Source organism: Marmota monax, unplaced genomic scaffold, assembly GCF_021218885.2.
Source record: "Marmota monax isolate L192 unplaced genomic scaffold, Marmota_monax_Labrador192_F-V1.1 WCK01_AAM20220418_F8-fsc00029, whole genome shotgun sequence".
Taxonomy (NCBI): Eukaryota; Metazoa; Chordata; class Mammalia; order Rodentia; family Sciuridae; genus Marmota; species Marmota monax.
In genome coordinates, this window is record NW_026693024.1 from 4,243,576 (window position 1) to 4,263,544 (window position 19,969).

Below are 19,969 nucleotides of genomic sequence, written 5' to 3' on the forward strand. Positions count from 1 at the left end.
CTCAGACACCAAGTCATGTGACTCCATATCCACAGTCCTAGGTGGATATGGAGTCACATGACTTGGTGCTCATCCCCTTCTGGGCACTGAGCTGTGGCTCCTGCAACTCCCTGGGATTTCCCTGTCCACACCAGCATCGTAATCCAGGCAGAGCAAGCTGCAGAACTGCTCCCACCTGTTTGTGCCTGGTGCTCCCACCCTATCCTTAAGACATTCTTGTATGGCTCTAAGACACAGTGCACGACCATGTATCTCATAGACTGAACAAGTTTTCAAGGGCAGGACCTGTTTTTTCTCTATCTGCTGTCCCACTGCCCGAGACCTGGCTGGCACCTGAGTATTACTCAATGTTGCAGTCATATTTCTAAGAGATCCCCAATGATTTCCACCTCCCAATATTCCCACCCTTGTGCCCTAATTGTGGGCTGGACCTTAAGGCACAAATAAGTCACTTCTTATCAATAAAGTGCTGCATGGTAATGCTCTTCCACGAGCAGCTCAGAACACACTCTCTTGGATCAGACTGGCTGTCTATGATGAAGCAAGCTGCTATGTTGTGAGGTTCATGTGACAAGGAACAAATTGGCCCCTGGTCAATTGTCTGCAATGAGCTAAGGTCCTTAGTCTCACAGCCCTGTGAGGAACTGGATCGTGTCAATGGCCAACTGTTGGGTGGTTTTAAGGCAGATCCTGCTCCAGATGACTACAGCCCATAAGAAAACCTGAGCAGGGGACCTGGCTAAGCCAGACTCAGACTCTTGACCCACAGATGCTGTGAGATAACAGATATGTGCTGCCCCAGGCTACTCAATTTTGGGATTATCTGTTATGAAGCAATGGATAACTACTATACTCCATGAGAGACAGAATTCTCCTGCCTTATTAGTCAAGGAAACTCTTGCCCAGGCTGTGATATATCATTGACAGTTTGTTTTAGAAAGTCCTTCACCAGGGGAGAGGCTGAAAACCTTCAGGAAAAGTCATGCCATTATGCTGAGCAACAAGAGATGCAAATAAGGAGCAATATTTCTAGGAGTGCCTCCCAGATACCCACCCCTTGTCAGGCAGAGGGTCCCAGATCGCCCTTTAAGAATACTCTGCATCTATCTTTCTTTTCTTCCTTCCTTCCTAGCCACATCCCCAGCCCTATTTTGTATTTTATTTAGAGACAGGGTGTCACGAGTTGCTTAGCGCCTCACTTTTGCTGAGGCTGGCTTTGAACTTGTGGTCCTCCTGCCTCAGCTTCCTGAGCCACTGGGATTACAGGCACACACACCACTTTTGGGGTGCTGGGGATCGAACACAGGGCCTTGTGCATGAGAGACAAGCATACTACCAACTGAGCTATATGCCTAGCCCCGCCTTTTGTTCTTACTTGTCCATGAACCTTTCAAGGACACAGATTGTTTTCTAAAACATCAACTGGAACACACTGTTTGTACTTAATAAATATTGGATGCTTGTGGATCGGGCCGGCTTCCTGGGTAGGAAGGCTGGCTCACCCAAATGAATGGGACAGGTTAAATATAGATGACCACTATGAAGAGCAGTGAGACAAAGTCCATCTATCAGATGAGTAACAAGAATACCTAAAATAGCCATTTAGTACTTCTGATAAACTCAGGAAGCCACAGGATGTCGTGAGGGACTTTGTTAGATGCCAGGGATAATGGATGTGCTTGGGCTTTAGTAAGACATCATTGTCTCTGGAGCCTCCCTGTATTCTACTTGTGCTTTTCTGGCACTAAGTGTGGACAGAGCCCTTACTCACATGGGGGTCATAAACAGAAAGGTGGAGTGCAGACCCTCAGAAGAGTATGCATGGAACCACTACTAGAGGGCAAAGGCTCAGCACCAAGGGAGTCTCCTTGCATAATGCCAGGTGAATGATATTTATATAATTTATGAATATAATGTTGATAAATCATGTTAATGAAATATAATCGATTTATGGCTCATTAACCTATCTGTTTTGTGTATATAATATGAAACATGTTCATATGTATTCATATCATGGAATATGGTCATATGGTACATAACAATATTTTAGCCCATGACAAACCACACACACACACAACAATGGACCTATGAGATTATAATGGAGCTGAAAATTTCCTGTTCCTGGTGATATTGTAGCAGTGGTGACATAGCCATCATGACATCCAGCACAGTGCATTTCTTATGTATTTGTGATGATTCTGGTATAAACAAACTACTGCGCTGCTATAAAAGTATAGTGCATAAAATTAGGTACAGTACATAATAATTGATAATGATGACCAATGGCTGCTACTGGTTTGTGGATTTATTATACTTATTATTTTAGAGTGTACTTCTTTATAGTGTAGAAGTATACTCTAAAATAAATGTTTACTGTAAGTAGTAGTATTCTGTGTTACTTTGACAGTGGCCTCATACATGTTTACCATGTTTCTTGGTTGTATCAAAAGGCCATGCAAATGATTGATCTAGATCATACAGGTTTGTGTTAAGTATATGCTAGGATGTTTGAAGGATAAAACTGGCTGGTGACATATTTCTCCTAACATGTCCCCATTGAGAAACAATGCATGACTATTTATGTATACACACACACATATTTTTTTCCTATGAAGGCACTTTTCTGTTTGGTTTTATACCAGATTTCTAGAAGTTATTTGTAATATTAGGAAGAATTTTGGCAGATATTGATATACCATTTTTGACTTTGTATTTCCTCTTCTGAAATCTCTCATGTGATCCTTACTGGGCATAGTTTTAAGGTGTTAAATTCATTTCCTTCCAAAATGCAGACCTGACTTTTCTGCTGTTCTCCAGGCTTGCCACTAGGGGGCAGCATATACACGTGTTTACTCATCAGAGACAACTGATTTATAGAAAGGGGGACAAGTTGTCCCCTTGTGCATTAGGAACACAAATACTTTAATAGTAATAATATATAGAATGGAAAGATGACAGGTAGACTACTATTAAAAGTAGCAAGCTTGAATTAAGAATTCCAGGACTACATAGACTAACTAGACTCTAAATGCCATACTACAGCATACGTCATCTTTGTCCTTCATGCTTCTTCTTGAAGCAACATCAGAACAGAAGACCCTAGGATCTTCTTCAGGGAGGAGGGTCTCAGACAAGTGCAGACTGACTACAAATGATTTAGAAGGATGGGCTGGGGGTACGGGTGGGGAAGTGTGCAGGAGAGGGTAGACAAAGGAGTTCAGACAATGCATGGGAACTGAGCACCAACACCCAGGGCTCCTGGGACCTGTGAGTGATTATTGCAGACAATGAAGCCAACTTATCATGATCACCAGTACCTGCCTCCTCTCCCATCCTGACCTCTTTGAATGGAGAAAGGAAACCAGTGCAGGTCCAGGGGTTCCCTCCTGCAGCTTTCAGATAAATAGTATAAAACAAGATGACCTGGCACAGAGAAGCCACCAGCTGCTAATAAACCAACCCAGGACCCTAAGGCCACTTCTGCTCAAGCCAAGGGGGGAGATGGGGCCATGGGATATAGGTCCTTTCCCAGCCCACGACAACTTGTACCCAATTCCTGAAGCCTTGGAAGGAAATCTCAGAAGAAGCTGTCACATGACTGACAAACACCATCTGGACTGAGTCTAAGCAGGGGGGAAGTGGTTCTCTGTCATATAAAGTCTGGACAGAATCTCATGAAATAAGATTTTGTTCACCCTCCTTAGTCTTCACAATCCTTGGGATAACAGATTTCTGCAAGTGTTTGTGCAGAAAACTTCTTATTCTTGTATTTGTTTACAGTCAGTCACTCCTGGAATCTTAACCTTTGCTACTGTTCTTGCTCAGAAGGTTTGTTTTTAGTACAGCACTGTAGAAAAAAGTAAGTTTTGCATTAAGAAAGAAGAAGACCACCGATCCCCCCAAGCTGCCCACCCTCATTTATCTTGGACTTATCTATGTGAAGTGGGGGATGGTAGAAAAGCCCATTCTCACCCCAGGGACTTCATGGGAGTTGTTCTGTTGTGTGAGAAAAAGCCACACAAGTCCACGGGTGGGAAGGGCTCACAGTGAGAAGCGTGATTTGTCAGGAACACTAGACATTCTTCCCAGCCTGGCCTGGAGACCCCCTTTAGACTCAATTTCCTTTCATCCTCTGCAGGTACAAAAACATCCCTCAGGGTCTAATGTTTTTTCTAGTTGGTCATCTTGGTGAGCTGAGTCTCAGAACATATTGCTTGAATTTCTATCCCCAAATAATCTTTTCAGGTTTGCGTCAAAGAAGAAAAGGGTACCCCATTTCCTCCAGTCTAGCTTGCTAAGCAAAATCTAACAATGAATAAGGAGGCTACAAACTACCAGAGTTAAGTTTGCCCTCCCTCCAGAGAAACAAACCTAATCATATAAATACCGCAGAGAGGCCAGCCCAAAACCCAGATAGTCTAACTGGGACTGGGGCCCTCTTGAAAGAATCATCTTTGTTGGATTCTTTTATAAAGGAAATTTTACTAGTTAAAGAAAGAAGTTGCTGTGCGCCTGAGGTGTTTTGCAACTACAGGCATGAAACGAGCAGACTCGTGACGGCGGCTTACTCAGAAGGCAGGGACAGGATGGATTACTTGGCACTTAATCACTTTTTTCTTAATCATAGAATATCTTGGCATTTTCTTACAGAAACCAAGTAGCCATCATTCTTGGCTTGTATTGAACGAATCCAAGAGAATGAATCAAAATGAGCTCCTGTGAAAACTCTATTGTCAGCATGACAACTGCGAATGTGTAAAGGAAGAAAGTCCACAAGCCTGTCGGCCTGCTCCCCAAGTCCTGCCTAGCACCAGAGGGGCTAAAATAATTAGTCTCTCTGGGTCCTGCTTGGAATGGAAATGGCCTCTACTTGTTCTTCCAAAGGGTGTCACCATGCTGACTTTCAGGTTTTAACTCAGAGCTGAGTAACTGCCTATAATTCACAATTTATATTTTCTAAAAGCACATGCTTTGATGCTAATGATGTCCTTAGAAAAAGCTCAGTGTGGTATAGATCAAGGTAAGCTCTTCAGTAAGTCACAAAATAGCAAGTACAGGCCGAGTATTTCTTACCCAAAATGCTTGTGGCCAGAAATGTTTCAGCTATTGGATTTTTCCAGATTTTGGAATATTTATATATACATAATGAGATATCTTAGGGATGGGACCCAAGTTTAGACACATAATTAATTTATGTTTTACATACACCTTAGAGACATAGCCTGAAGGTATTCTAAAATAATATTTTAAATATTATTATTAATAATTTAAATATTATTGTTCATGAAACTTTGTGACACTTCTATGGTGTCATGTTGGAAAAAAAGTTTTGGATTTTGGAGTATTTTGGAGTTTCACATTTTCAGATTAGGAATGCTCAACTCGTATTAGGAAAGTGACACTCTTAAATCACTTCATTTTTATTATGTTTTAATAATAACATTAAATGGTGTCTATCATCCCTAAACTACTTTCCAGGGATAGCACCAGAAGAATGAAACCTCACTTTATGAATTAAAACAAAAGTACTTAGCACACATTAATGACACCTTTCTGGAAAACATGAATTAAGGACAAACTCCATGCGGGCCAGGGTTATGTTCTTATTTACCTGATCTAGTGTTTGGCAAATAGCAGGCTCCCAATAAATCCTTCCTAACTAAATCAAAGCCACTTCCTGGGCTTCCTCTTTCTGAGGCCTTCCTTTGGATTAGTGATTTCTAATCTTTTCAGGCCAGGCCAAAAAAATAGGTCCTTTCTGCTTCCTCTCCCGCCCCCCGGCCCCCCCAGACAGGGTCTTGCTGTATTGCCCAGGCTGACCTTAAACTCATGATCCTTCTGCCTTAGCCTCCAAAGTAGATGGGATTACTGGCCCATGCCACTGCATCCAGCTTCCTTTTGATTTTCAATAGCTTTGTTATTGAGGTCTCTTAGGAGAGCTAACAGCACTGACCTTAGCAGAAATACATGCGTAAGTGATCTGCCTCTCTTTCCCGCTCCCAGTCATTATCATGTTTCCCATATGTGAATAGTTTCCGGCTCCCAATTCCCTGGTTACTTCCTGGACAGGACCAGGGATCAAACTCTCACCTGCCTGTTGGGTGCCTCAGGGTCAGAGTGAAGCTGTCCATCTGGCTGTGAGTCACACAGCTGACACTGCCTGCACACCCAGTACCCTTGTCCAGAAGCCAGGGACAGGGAGAGCTGCTGGGGTTTGTGACACTTGAGCCTGTAGCCAAGGACTCATCTCTGAGTCCCCAGAAGAGAATGTGCTGTGGTATCCCCTGTTACCCACCTTATCACTGTGGGGGTGATCTCTGCACAGAAGAACACACTAAGACTTCCCACCGCATGGGAGGCAAACATGCCCACAATGGAAAACGCAATGGAGAACTTGTCCTTGACGCTGTCACTCATCCCTGGAGGGGATTAAGAAGAAGGAGAAGTGAGGGGGGACAGAAAAGAACGAACAGGAGGGAGCTAGGCCAGGGGTGAGGGGTGCGGAGCAGGAGCAGGGAGGGGAGGTTAGAAGCCTGGGACAACCCCCAAGGGTTCCCTCCTCCCTGCTGCCAGTGCGCAGTACAGTCAGGGGCATGCGGTTTCCTTTGGTCAGGTAGCACCTCCAGGCTTAGGAGCCTGAAGCCCTCTTGGCAGGGAACTCTTTTGGGCTCCATGAGTCCCTGTCCATCAAGCATGCCAGAGCTACAGTGACCTGAATCCTGCAGCCAGGAGCCATGCCCAGCAGGGAGCAGGCTGGCCATATCCCTGCTGTCTTAGCAGCATCCCTCCTGCCCCAGCTTCCAAAGGAGCCTCCATGATTTCAGCCTTGGGTCTGACCAGCCCATGCCAGGAGGCAGAGCATCTTAGTGTTGATTTAAGAGAACAAGACCTCAAATAACCCCAGAAGAATTCAAGGGCTTGGAGGGAAAGTGCTTAGCTGATCCCAGCGACTCGTCAATGGCACCAGAGCCTAGTTTGCAGAAGGCAGCGTGAAGCATAGCTCATTGGCACGTGTTTGTGGGCCACATGCCTGGGCCCCAGCTTAGTCCCCCCCTCCCCCACCAGGATTGCATGGAGGGCAAACACTCCTCAGGGACACTGAGGCATGGGCTTGGGTTGGGCCAGGCAGGTGCGATGGCAGCATGAGGCTCAGGGCAGCCGCTCTGCTGTCCCATGACTGGAGAGCAGCGAGACTGCATTGAGTTTCAAGGGAACAGAGGCTTCCCCCTGGAAGCACGGACCGCCAGGCCCCAGCGCTCCAAGGGCTCTCTGATCTTGTCCAGGCGCTGTCCATGAGACAAAGCAATTTCAGCAGGGGGCCAAGGGCCTGTGCTGACTTTGGGTGCCAGGGGATAGGGAGGGCATGCGTGCCAAGCTGCACAAAACCGGGGAAATAGGAGTGGCTCTCTGTAGCGGCAAGAGCGGGTAGAGAATACAAATGTATGCTTATAGTGTCCAACCTACGGCCAACTTCAGCTGCAATTCTTGGAGGGCAAAGGGAGAAGAAGAGAAAGAAAAAGGAAGCCAGTCTGTGAGTCTTTATGAAAACTCCCACGTGGGTGCATTAAAAGATGAGAATGTGCAGGAACAGCTTTGGGGACTCACCTGAGTCTGGATGCTGGCTGTATTTTCCGATCACTAGGCCCATGGAAACGATGGCACCCATGCCGCACAGGATGACAAAAGTGGGAAGAGAGGGAGAAGGCATGTTAGACATGGGCTAGTGTAGTACGCGCCCACGTGACTTGTTTCTGAGCTAACTCCCTTCTATGTCTGGGTTGGCGCCGGCTGCCTGGGCCGTGGAATTCACACTGGACTAAACAAAGAGCTTTTTGTTAAGAAGAGAGGGCTGAAGCCCCACTGGCCTCAGAGCCTGGGGAGAGAATGCAACCCTTCAGAACAGAGACCCTAGTAAATCCAAAGGATGAATTTCCTCACATATAAAGTTATTCCAGGGTTACTGCTCAGGGTCAAAGAGGGCATCTGTGACACCCTGGGGGCAGAGGCATACTGCCACATCTTTCCCAATTGTGTGAGCTCTGCAGAGGCTCCCTGGAAGGGCAGCCAGTGCAATGCTCATCAGGGGGACAGGGACAGAGGGAGAGAGATGCCACCTGTCCATTTCCATCATTAGTCACAGCTGCAAATAGGATTAGTCTCCCTGCAAGGTACTGAATGCATAAGAACCTGCCCAAGTTAGAAAAATATCTCCCGAGTTTGAAACTAGCTGTTTTATAATCCAGTCTGCACAACAGGGCCGCTTCCATCTGGGGTGCACAGGGTCAGTCAGTGAGTCTAACTGACAGCTGGGGTTGGCTTCCCTTGTAAAGGAAGGGGGCATGCCCTAGGGGCATTGATTTACCCACAGTGTTCCCAGCCTGTCCCAGGAGGACTGCCTGGGCATGAGAAGGCATCCTGCTCGTTCGTGTTGTGCTCTGCGCAGGCCCGGGATGAAGTGGTGCTTTTCCACACACAGAGGTGGCTACTTGTTCATGAGGAGCTATAACGAGCTCACTGGAGGGACGAGATGGATTTCCTAGCTTTTCCTTAAATCATTTTAAACACTTATCAGGAAATTTCTTTGGTCCAGAGAGAAACTGAAAAATGAGAATGTATACGAAAAAGCAGTGCCCCCCAAGTGAGGGTGTCAAAACAGATTTATTTTCCCCTTAATTTCAGACAAAAGAAACAGGCCCTTTGTTCTTTGTCATGTGATGAATCACACAGAAATAGTCTGCTCATTAGCGAAGCCACATCCACCAGGACTCTGAGGGCCGGGCATGCTGTGGAGTCACAGTGCAGCTGTGAGAACTCTGATTTAGGGCCGAGGAGCTGGGGGAAGAGGCTGGAAGGAAGGCCCAGCATCCTCAGAGGCAGGGACCAGAGACACTCTACTAAAGGACCATCCTTCCCAAAGCAGTTTCTTCAAGCTGTTGACTTTGGAATGAACACTGAGGCCAGAGGAAACGCTCCTCGGGCCTCACCCAGCCCTTCTGTTACAGTTTGGCTCTCAAATGTCCTCAAAAGGCCCATGTGTTGAAGGCTTAGTCACCAACCTGTGGTGCTACTGGCATGTGATGGAAACTTTAGGAGATGCGACCTACTGGGACTGGTTAGGATATTAGGAGCATGTCCTCAAAGGGGCTGTTGGGACACCAGCCCCTAACTCTTCCTCATTCTCTTTTGCTTCTCCTCTACCTGCAACATGAGCTCCACATTGATGTGCCTTGTCCCGAGGAAAAAGGCAGTGGACCAACTGACAGTGGACTGGAACCTCCAACACTGAGAGCCAAAGTAAACTTCTCTGTTCTTTAAGCTGATTATCTTGGGTACTTTGTTACAGTAACAGAAAATTAACTGATAAGCCTTCCAAATACTCTTGGTAGTTTTCCAGAGTATTTTCTTCCCTCCTCCAGCACCACCCCCACCTCCACCCCTCCTTTTCCCCTGGCCCACTCACAGTTGAGGAGCCCAAGCTGCAGAAGTGAGGCCAAGGCGGTGAGGATCATGAAGAGCAGCAGCCCTCCCCTGCGCCCAAGGAACCTGACCACCACGCACATGGCCAGGCAGGACGCCAGCGCGATGCTGGCCATGGTATAGTAGTCAGCATAGAAGTTCTCCAGGAGTGGCACCTTCACCTCGTGGCCCATCATGCTCCTGGCAAAGCAGTGGTGGATCCCGTACCCTGTCAGCCTGCAGGAGACACACACACATACACCAGGAGGGGCAGTGGGCAGGCATGCACAGACCGAAGGGAAGCCCTGTCTCCTGGGGGTGACCGGGAAAGAGAGGGAAGCAACTCAATGTGTGAGGGGAAAACGTGCCGTCATCAAATGTGAACCTCTGACAGAGTGGACAGAAGAGGAGACTTCAGAGAAATGTCTGAGAGGCCTCTTGTTCGAATCCGACCTTTCCTGGGAACTGAGGGTGTAAAGCAGAGCCCTTTGTGTGCTCATTTAATCCCACGACAGCCCTGTAAGTGGCCATGCCGACCTCAAGACGGGCAAACAGGCACAGGGCAGTTCTCAGTGGGTCAGTGACAACTGCTGAGATATACTGCCTCTTGGGGTCTCTCCTCTTTGGTGGCTTGGGTTCTGGAAACTTGGGGATCCATCCAGAGAACTACTTATTTCACTCATTACCTCTGGCTTCTCAACCGAGGGAACTGGGACGAGCCGATTAGAAATCAGGCCAAAGGGAGACATTTAGTCTTCAGGAAACACTCTCAGTTATTCATTTATCCCAGCTTTCCCCTCGCTGTCCTGGGTGTGGTCCTTTACTGCCCCACATGAGCATGAAAACGTGTACCCTAATGTGGCAGACAGATGTCCTCCCAGGAAAACAGGAATGAAAATGTGGCTAAGCACTCCCAGGGAGGTTGATGGTGCCTAGCACATACCTCCGGGGCTCCGAGGGGTCCTGTAGGACGTGGCTGAATCTGAAACACCTGTGATGCCACGAGAGCCCATTCATTATGTCAGCTCTGTCTGTCCCACACCTAAAAATTCCTCTCCCAACCACTCTTTTCACGCTACAGGGAAATCTAAATGCTTTTCATTTGACCTTGAGGATGCATCAAGGTCAACTACAACAGATCCCGCCCCCACAGGGGACAGGCACCCTTGGCCTAGTGAAAGTTATTTCCAGTCTGGAGATCCTCTACAGGACCCAGCTCCCCTGTGCAACTATTTTATAATCTAGCAATTGATTGGATTTGGTTAGTCTCCTGGGATCCCGTGTCAATTTCTTTTCTTCCTGGCCTGCTGGGATCTCAAGGCAATCTGTTACTTTTTTGTTGTTGTTGTTGTTCTGGTAGAAATAAAGCTTATAGCAGGTAATTTTCAGATAACAAAACCAGGGAGATAGAGTCCTCCTCCCCCCTCAGGAATTATAAAAATGGAAACTTGCCATCTTGTCTATGCCAAATTTTGTGATTTTTTTTTTTCAACAGAAAAGTTAGAGAAGTCTTTCCATTCTTAATAGCACCATTAGCCTATCAGGCGTGTGCCTGAGATTGGACAGCAGCGGAGTGATTGTGCCTCGCACTCATGTTGGGTGGCTAAGAGTGCTGGCCTTGATCACTGTGGGGTTATGGTGGGTCATCACATAAGGTTTAAAGAGAGATTAGATTTTTCCTTTTCTATCCTTTGGCGGTAAAATCTTTTGTATCCTTCACAAATGAAATTTAATCTGGAACCTCCAAACTGAGAACTGATTAAATGGAGCTACTTTGACAGAAAAGAGTTGTGGGGAATGACAGGCTCCAACCCTGAGCCTTTCTTTACCTGAAGGCAGGCCTGAGACCTTCTATAGACAAGTGCAAACTCCTCCCCCAGTTCACAAATAATGTGCAAACTCCTCCTCCAATTGACCTTCACAAATAATGTGCAAACCCCTCCCTCCTGATGACAGCTAACCCCTACAGGGAGCTAACTACCCCAGATAAGATCTGACTCTAAATGAAGGTCCCTATTCTGCAGTCAGGGAAAGGCAGCTTATTAAGCTATGGGTTGAGACAGGAAGGACTTTTCTGGGTTTATGCTAAGCCCACTGTGTGAGCAAAGGGCTCCCTTGCAGGGCCCAGCAGGTGGGTGTGTACAGTAGTGTGTGAGAGGCCTCTTGGAGAGCATCTGAGCTGCTCTTGGTTCAGGCTGATCTACCATTATCTGCAGCTACCCCTGGTTGGGGCCTTTGAGCAGGTTGGGGTGCAGGCGTGAGCCAGCAGGGCTGAGGACAGGCACGGAGCATGGTTTGTGGCCTGGGTTGTAGAGCCAGGCAAGGGCCCATCATCTCAAACCCGCTCACTTTTTTAAAAAGCAGAGAGAGGGAATTGTTTCTAGGACACATCTGTTGTGCCCTAGCTTGGGCCTCCATCTGGGCTTCCTGTACTTGGGGAGCTCTGGCACTGTGCAAGACACAGGGCAAGATAGCTGGGATAGGGACCATGGGCTGGGGTGCTAGCTGCCCGAGGCTTCCTGGTGGAGTCTAGATATCTTCAAGCCCACAGATAAGTAGCTTTGATGGGGTGTATCACACTTCCCATGACCCCCTTCACAGAGAGCTGGCCTGAGAGCAGGCAGGGGGTAAGCTGTGATTCAAAATCCTCTGTAGGGCAGGGAGGAGGATCCTGCACCCCATGCCCCGCCGGCCCCCCACCTGGCTGCATGTGTCCCCTTGTGACTTACGAGTTCACACACAGAACCACGATGTTCTTCCACAGGTTCCGGGTCCCCACCACCTTCACGATGCACACCTTCTTGGGTCTCCGGGAAAGCTCCTTCTCCAGCTCTGCAAGAGACAGACTGTGTGAGACTGGGCAGAATGGAAGATTCCAGTCCAGGCACCACACAGAGGGGAGAAAGCCTTTCCTTCCTTTAACACAGGGATAGGGTCTAGGCTTTTGGGATAGAAATGTACTCATAGGACTCTAACTTTGCAGTTCAAAATCCCCTATAGAGACTGAAAGGGAGCCAAAATATAGTAGTGTAAGTTTCCATTGCAAAGCTTTTTTTTTTTTTTTTTTTTGGGGGGGGGGGTTACCCAGGCAGGGTACATACAAATAAAAAGTGTAGACTCATTTAACTTTTTTCTGAGTATATCACTTGATGATGACTTTCTAGGTTACCCAGGCCCTCATTATGCCCTGGGCAAACAAAACAAATGGCTCTTTTCTTTATAGAATATGTTTGTCACCCACAGCTCAGAGACCCTATTTTTTATCACTGATTTATAATCTCATTTCATTATGATCTGATAGGATGCAAGATTATGCCTTTTTTTTTGTATTTGCTTAGACTGGCTTTGTGGCCTAAAATATGGTCTATTTTAGAAAATGTTCCATGTGCTGCTGAGAAGAAAGTATATTTAGTCATTGATGGGTGAAATATTCTCTATATATCCGTTAAGTCTAAATTATTACTTGTATTCTTTAGTCCTGATGCCATGACTGTGGCTATTTCTGTTAGAAATTGCCCATATAGTATGTGGACATTTGAGAGACAAATGAATACGTATGTGCATGTTTTAGTTGACAAAAAGTCTTTGGGATCTGGGGCTGGCGTACAGCTTGGTGGTGGAGCACATGCTTAGCTTGCCAGCACCCCAAACACAAAACAAAAACAAGACAGACAATGTTTTTACTCAAAAGGATGTGACGGACTATAAAGCTATGACACTGAGACTCTGGTGCGGCTCAGGGTAGCCGGGAAGTCTTTCTGACCGAGTCAAACAGTTGCTCCTATGTCACTGTAACCAGGCCACGAGTCTGCTTACAAATGCTGACTTGGCAATTTAACAGAGAAGATCAAAACAAGGAAAGGCCCCAGCCTCCAGGAGCTGACTGGCCTTTGCCCGTGAGCGGCAGTGTCCCACACTTGGCTTCCTGGGTCCCCTCTCTATTCTCTAGCCAGGGGATGTCCTTGTGGAGTAATCCTCCACTTAGGAACTAAAAAATAAAAGAGACTTCACAGATTGGGAGAGGGAGCCAGTACACTTCAAGACCGTCACAGTCACCAAAAAACAAGGAAAGACTGAGAAATTGTCACAGGTCAGGGGAGAGGGAGATGAGGGATGGAGGTGGGGAGAAGAGATGGCTAACTGTATAAGGGGTCCTGGGTCAGGAGCCACTAATGGAAGAATGGTGACACCAACAAGGCTGAAGGTTGGTAACAGTAGTGTATGCTGGTACTCAGTTTCTTCAGTTTTGACAAAGGTATCATGGAAATAAGAGATGTTAGTCAGGGGCACTTGGAAATCTGTTCTGTCTTAGCAACTTTCTTGTAAATACAAAAATTTTCCAGAATAAGAAATACATTGAAATAAATATCAGAGGCCCCTATCTACTGAGGAAACCTTGAGTGTCTGGGGGCATATATGTCCATCCTCTGTATCTATGGGTTGTCATCCTCAGATCAACTAATCGTGGATCTAAAATGTCAGAAAAAAATTGCCTCTTTACTGAACATGTACAGACTTTTTTCTTGACATGACATTCTCTAAACAATACAACGTAACTATTCACATAGGATTTACATCCAATTAGGATCATGAAGAGTCCAGAGATGACCTAAGGGGTATGGGAGGCTGTGTGAAGGTTCTGCACAAATACTGCACTCTTTTATAGAAGGAACTTGAGCATCTGCAGATTTTAGTATCCAAGAGTGATCCCCAAACCACTACCCCACAGATGTGAAGGATTCCTCTGATTGAGGGAGACCATGCCTCCTGAGTTTCCAGAACTTTCTTCTTTCCCATATTTAGGTGTGGAGATTCAGGTCTGTGCAAACCAGCACAGCTGGCATTTTGCCTGACTATCCACAGACCCCCTCAGCTCCTGAGTTCTCCCGACCTGTATTTTCCCATCAGCAAAAATTCACTAATTTGCAGACACACTTTCTCTATGGTTAAATAACTAAATACACTCTAGTCACTTAATAATAGCGATAGGGACTACAGTCTGACAATGCGATGTTCACATGACTTTGTTCTCAGGCAAACATCACTGAGTGCTCTCACAGACCTAGATGGTCTGAGGGGCCTCTGGATGCCATGGAGAGATGCGGAAAACACCAGACAGACGAGGCTGCTTGCTGGCCTCACAGTAGACTGTTTTATAGTCAACCATTTGTTTTCAATAAGGAAGACATTCTATAAAAGTATACTATATGTAGTAAACACATGAACCAGTTTACTGCCATTATCAAGTACCATGCATGGTACGTAACTGTATATGCTCTACTCTTATATGACTGGCAGCACAGTAGGCTTGTCACAGGCATCATCACAAACACGTGAGGAATGTGTTTTGCTGTGATGTTATACAGCTAGAATGTTTAGAAATTTTCTGCTCCATTAAAATCTCATGGGGGTGCTGAGGTTGTAGCTCAGTGGTTGAGCTCTTGGCTCACATGAGTGAGGCACTGGGTTTGATCCACAGCACCCCATTAAAAAATAAATAAATAAAATAAAGATTGGGTCCATGGATAACTGAAAAAAACATTAAAAAAAAAATCTCATGGGACCATAGCTGTGTATGAGGTCCTCCATTGACCCAAACATTGTTATGCAGTGTATGACTATTTCTCTTAAGAGCCTGGAAATATGAATATCAGATACTCTTACATTCAATGATGTAGGTATCTTCACTGTTGTAAAACTCATCAGAAATCAACCATAATCGCTGTGTTTTCTCACCAGGTAAATCTTCCATGGAAATTTAATTATTCATTAACAAGTTTATATACATTTGAAGTTGTTCCTTTTTAAAAATGTGGCCCATGCTTAACTGCTAATGCATTATTGTGTATGAAATAGAATGTTAAAGAAGCTGTAGCAATTGAATTATGATCTGAGTTGTTTTTTTTTTTTTCCTTTTTTTTTTAAAATAACATTAAGCCCTAGAGCTCAGTCTAAGAATTGACTATAGTGTATGTAGGTAACCACATTACTCTAAGTGGAATTAAATTAACCTTTGCAGGGATATTGATAACTTTGTCAGGCTCTGTTACTCCCATCACCCTCCTATCAGCAACAACATGAAACTCCCTCAGCACAAAGTGTGTTCTTCTGGGATAAAATCCACAAGCTGGGAGTTGTAAGAAACCTTAGCTGACTTCTGAGACCCCATGAGGTCACTGAAGAGAAGAGACCTTTTGTCTCTCTAGTTAAGAGATGCAAATCTAAACTCCTTGCAGATGGAAATAAAAGGAGAGGGTGGGAAGACACCTGGATAATCCATGGGACACAAGCCTCAGGGACATTGCTGCTAAAGGTGTGCCTCATGCTGTCCCCTTCCCAAACTCTTTAACTCTCTTGATCTACAGTCATTAGAAGAATTTCAAATGGAGACACAGGTAGAGCCTACTTAATTTGATCAAACAGGTGCAGCCCCCCTTGCTCTGCATTTCCCTGCCCCTGTGTGGCAGCAGCAGAGGTCTGGGTGTGGTGAGGGCCTAAGGAGCCCGGATGGAAGCTTGGCTTTGTGTTTCCTTGGGAAAATCATCTACAGTGTCTTCCCTTAGCTGAGTTTTCAGTTACCTGCAGTCAATGGTGGTCTGAAAATATTAAATGAAAGTTTCTAGATATTAGCAATCCATAAGTTGTAAATAACTTTCATTACAGTGTATTAATTGTTCTACTTTGCTATGAGTTATTATTGTTAATCTCTTACTGTGCCTATTTGGAAATCCCACTTTATCACAGGCATACCTATAGAGGGAAAAAACAAAGCCTGTCCAGAGTTTGGTGCTCTCAGTGGTTTTAGTCACCCACTGGGGTCCTGGAATGTCCCTCTGCCTTGTGGCCATGGAGGACCATGTTCATGCTGTGAGCCTGGCTCTTATCTGTTAAGTGAGACAAAGTGCTGCCCTAAGGACCAGATGCAGGAAGGCGTCAAGGCATCTGCACAGCACCCCCAGCCCTGTGTGTGCTGACTGCACACGCCCTGGCTTCTCACCACCAACGGTGGGAGGCAGAGGTGGCCTTGCAGACCCCTGGAAGGTGGTCACCGCCTCTCCACATTGGAAGCTCTGGGTGTGAGAGGCCAACTAGTCTTTCCAAGGCCAGCAGAGGGAGAAGGCAGAGGCAGCTCACCCCGCAGCAGGTGCAGGAGGTGCACCAGGGCTCTGCGTCTGTCTGCAGGGCGGTCGGTGTGTGGGGAGCCGGACTTGCTTTGGTGCTTGAGGACAAGGCTAATGTTAGCAGGGAAACTGGAGAATGGCAGTTACAGAAATGAAAAGCAAGAAAAGGCAAAAAGAGAAGTGGGGGGGGGGGAGAAAAATAGAAACAGGAGGAGGAGGAGGAGGAGGAGGAAGAAGAGGAGAAGGGAGAGGAGAAGGGAGAGGAGGAGGAGGAGGAGGAGGAGGAAGAGGAGAAGCTGCACCACTGCCATAAAAGCTATGGAAAAAAATGTACACCCAAAGCACCAGGGCAGCGGCTCTGAGGCCCCAGCCCACGTTCTGAAGTAGACGTTTGCTGTCTCTGTACTGTGTGGCCTTCAGCCCCCAGGTAGTGATTTAGAATGGTGGCCCTTGGCCACTAGAGCAACTTTGCCTTCCAAGTCTTATCACAGTCACTCCAGACAGCTGAATTTCAAAATCTACCCACATTCTCAACAACTGACCCAGCACTGCAGATCCCTGCCATTGTCTGATACGTGACTCCCCTAACCCAACCCTCTGCGGAGAGGGGCAAGAAGTCATGCGTCAGAGGGGTCAAAAGCAAGGGTCAGGTGTCAAATCTGTTTCATCACTTGTGAGTGCTGTGACTTTGGGCAGGTTACCTAATGCAGAGGACACAGAGGTGTCCTTATTCTGGGACCCTCTAGTCACTGAAGGCTCTGAACTGACTGGTAAGACAAAGAATGAGGCAGGTGAGGGCAAGGCCCGGCTCTCCCTGGCTCTGAGAGCCACCTGTCCAGAGCAGGCTGGCTCCTCTAGCGGGGCTGCCCAGAGGAGAGGACAAAGGACACTGATTCCTCACTCATGGCTCTCCCCCAAGAAGGGAAAGAAGGAAGTTTGTTCTCTGGGCTTCCTTTCTCTAAGACTTCCTTTCCGCGGGGCAACCTTGGGGATGGTGGGAAGAGGGATTTGCCTCTTTGGGCCTGAACTGAGGTTCTCCCCCATCACAAGGCTGTGTCGTGGATTAAATGCACATCAAGGGTTTTCCCCAGGCCCCGTGGCTCTTTGCTGGCCTTGCCATTACTAAAAAGCAAGGGGCTGATCCTGCGTCTTATGCTAGGAGTTTTCTGCAGTGAGCGACAGCACCAATATGGCCTCATTTGGAACCATCAAGGCTTCTACTTCTGTTATAAGTTTTCAAAATATTGGGAGTTATGACCTGGGAAGGAAGGAATGCTGTCATATTTGGGCATGTCATGTGACACGGAGAGAATGACACTCAGGAATACATCCAAGTGTCTGAAGTAATTCAGCTGCAACACACCACTAAGAACATCAGACATGCTCGATGATAAACTGAAGATAGCTTTAAAAGAGGAATGGAAATGGAAAATTCTGGAACAAAAGGTTTTCTTCTAGCATAAATCCAAGGTTAGGATGCACTAATAGGGGCATGAGCAGTCCCCCTCCACCCCCACACACCTAGAGCTACATCCAAGTCACTCATGTAACCAGAGGTGACAGAATGAGCAGCCCTAACCCTTCCTGGTGACAGAGGATTGGATCTGTATATTCCATAAATATTCATGGAACTCCTGGTACATGTCAGGTCTTCTTGGGTGCAAGGGGTACAGCAGCCAGCTCTGCAGACCAGCTCTACTTGACCAAGCCTCACAGCTCTGCAGGGGTGGCAGGCACTAATGAGGAGTCCTACAAATCCTTCATTACAGCCAGCCTGAGGGGAAATGGGGAAGTGTGGCAGCAATATTCATGCACAGCTGGGGGCTGACTTGAGCTCTGAGGAGTCAGCCAAGATGGGAGAGAGGAAAGGGGACTTTCCTGGGGTGGGCCCTGTGGGGAAGCATGTGGGAGCCCAACAAAGGCCAGCTGTCTGCAGGAGGTAGGCAGAGACCAGGCAGGGTTCCTGCTTGGAGGATGCAGGGATCTATCCTAAAGGCCCAGGGAGTCTGCGAGAGAGTTTTAAAGCAGGAGTTGATGTGACCTGAGGATATTTGATCTGGCTGCAGATAGAAGGGACAGCAAGGAGGATGAGCAGACCAGGTAGTGCATTTAGCTGGTTGGAGTGGGCTGAGTAAGAGACCAGGAGTGGGTTAGGAGACTACAAGTGATGGGAAGATGATTTCAAGCAGAAAAATGTATCAGTGGACGAAGATGGAAATGGCAGCTTTGGCCAGATATAAGAGACCTGCTGCATCCCCCAAGTGCTCCCCAGTTTTGCTCGAGGCTGTCATCAAAGCCCTTGACAGTCAGGAGGCGACAGAGAGCCAGAAGCAGATGTGAAGTTAGTGCCCCCCAGACAGAGCTCTGTGAGGACAGCTCCCTGGTGGAGGTGAAGCTTTCTCCTGTGTTAAGTGTCAAGTGTACCAACCACCCTGCCCTGCCTCCTGGCCGGCACTGCAGAATAGAAATGAGCACGAACAAAGCCCATAAGCAAGGAAATAATTAATACTCCTTTCCAAAAACAGGAGGGAAATGAATCAGTGTAATTAGGATTGAGGAAAGAAGCTTTTCCCAGGCAATATTTTAACCCGCAAGAAGTGAAGTATGATAATTTAATTAGGGAAAGGCAAGTACAAAAGTACCGTAAGACACGAGAGCATGAACCTGCTAATGAAAGAGGCCTGGAGAAATTTGGGGAAGCTCTGGGGATGACCCAAAGCCAGCAAATCTGGATCCAAGGAAAAAGCTTAATATAATACTCCTTCCTTCCCACACATCTCCAAGGTTTCCTTCCTCTCTTAGAGCAGCACAGTGATGCCACTTCTTGGGTTCAAGTTCCAGTTCTACTACCTAGCAGCCATGTGACCTCCGTTTCACAACAAGGCCACTTAGTCTCTGTGTTTCAGTTTCCTCATCTGCAAATGGGGACAATTATAGTTCCTCCCTCATAGGACTGTTGGGAAGAAATGGCTTCATACATGTAAAGCATTTAGGATTAAATACATGAGTCAATACTTGCAAATCATTTAGAAATGCGACTGCCATATAAACACTATGTGTCATCTTGTCTGCTATCCTTGCGCCCGGATCACAGGGACCACAGATGTTCCCTTGAGGTGCTAGCACTCAATACTCTGCACATAGAACAGACCAGGCTCCCATCTTTCATGCCAGAGAGGACAGGATTTTGGGTCGACCTGTATTCTCCTCTGGGGCTGAGGGCTGGTAGAACACACCTTGCCCAGCATGTGGTGGTGGCCCAGTTGGCTGTCCTCCAGGTGGAGGTAGAGATGGCATCCTGGCTGAGCAGCAGTACCGGTGGCACTTCTACCAACCCAGATTATCAGATCTTCTGATTCAGGAGTCTAATGGGAAGGCAGCTAGACATTTCT

The 19,969-nt window shown here is 46.7% G+C and overlaps 1 protein-coding gene across 2 annotated transcripts in view; it reads right to left on the reverse strand.

Annotated features, from left to right (window-relative positions):
* Positions 1-19,969, reverse strand: part of Slc22a23 (solute carrier family 22 member 23) — a 178,243-nt gene that overhangs the window by 8,306 nt on the left and 149,968 nt on the right. Inside the window, exons 6-10 of one of the 2 annotated variants that reach the window (XM_058582361.1) lie at positions 12,186-12,288; positions 9,461-9,693; positions 7,606-7,638; positions 7,461-7,484; positions 6,296-6,419 (exon numbers count right to left, since the gene is read on the reverse strand). In XM_058582361.1, the coding sequence (XP_058438344.1) occupies positions 6,296-6,419; positions 7,461-7,484; positions 7,606-7,638; positions 9,461-9,693; positions 12,186-12,288 (517 nt within the window). The remainder of the gene's footprint in view (positions 1-6,295; positions 6,420-7,460; positions 7,485-7,605; positions 7,639-9,460; positions 9,694-12,185; positions 12,289-19,969) is intronic. The other variant, XM_046453327.2, reaches the window with a different exon arrangement.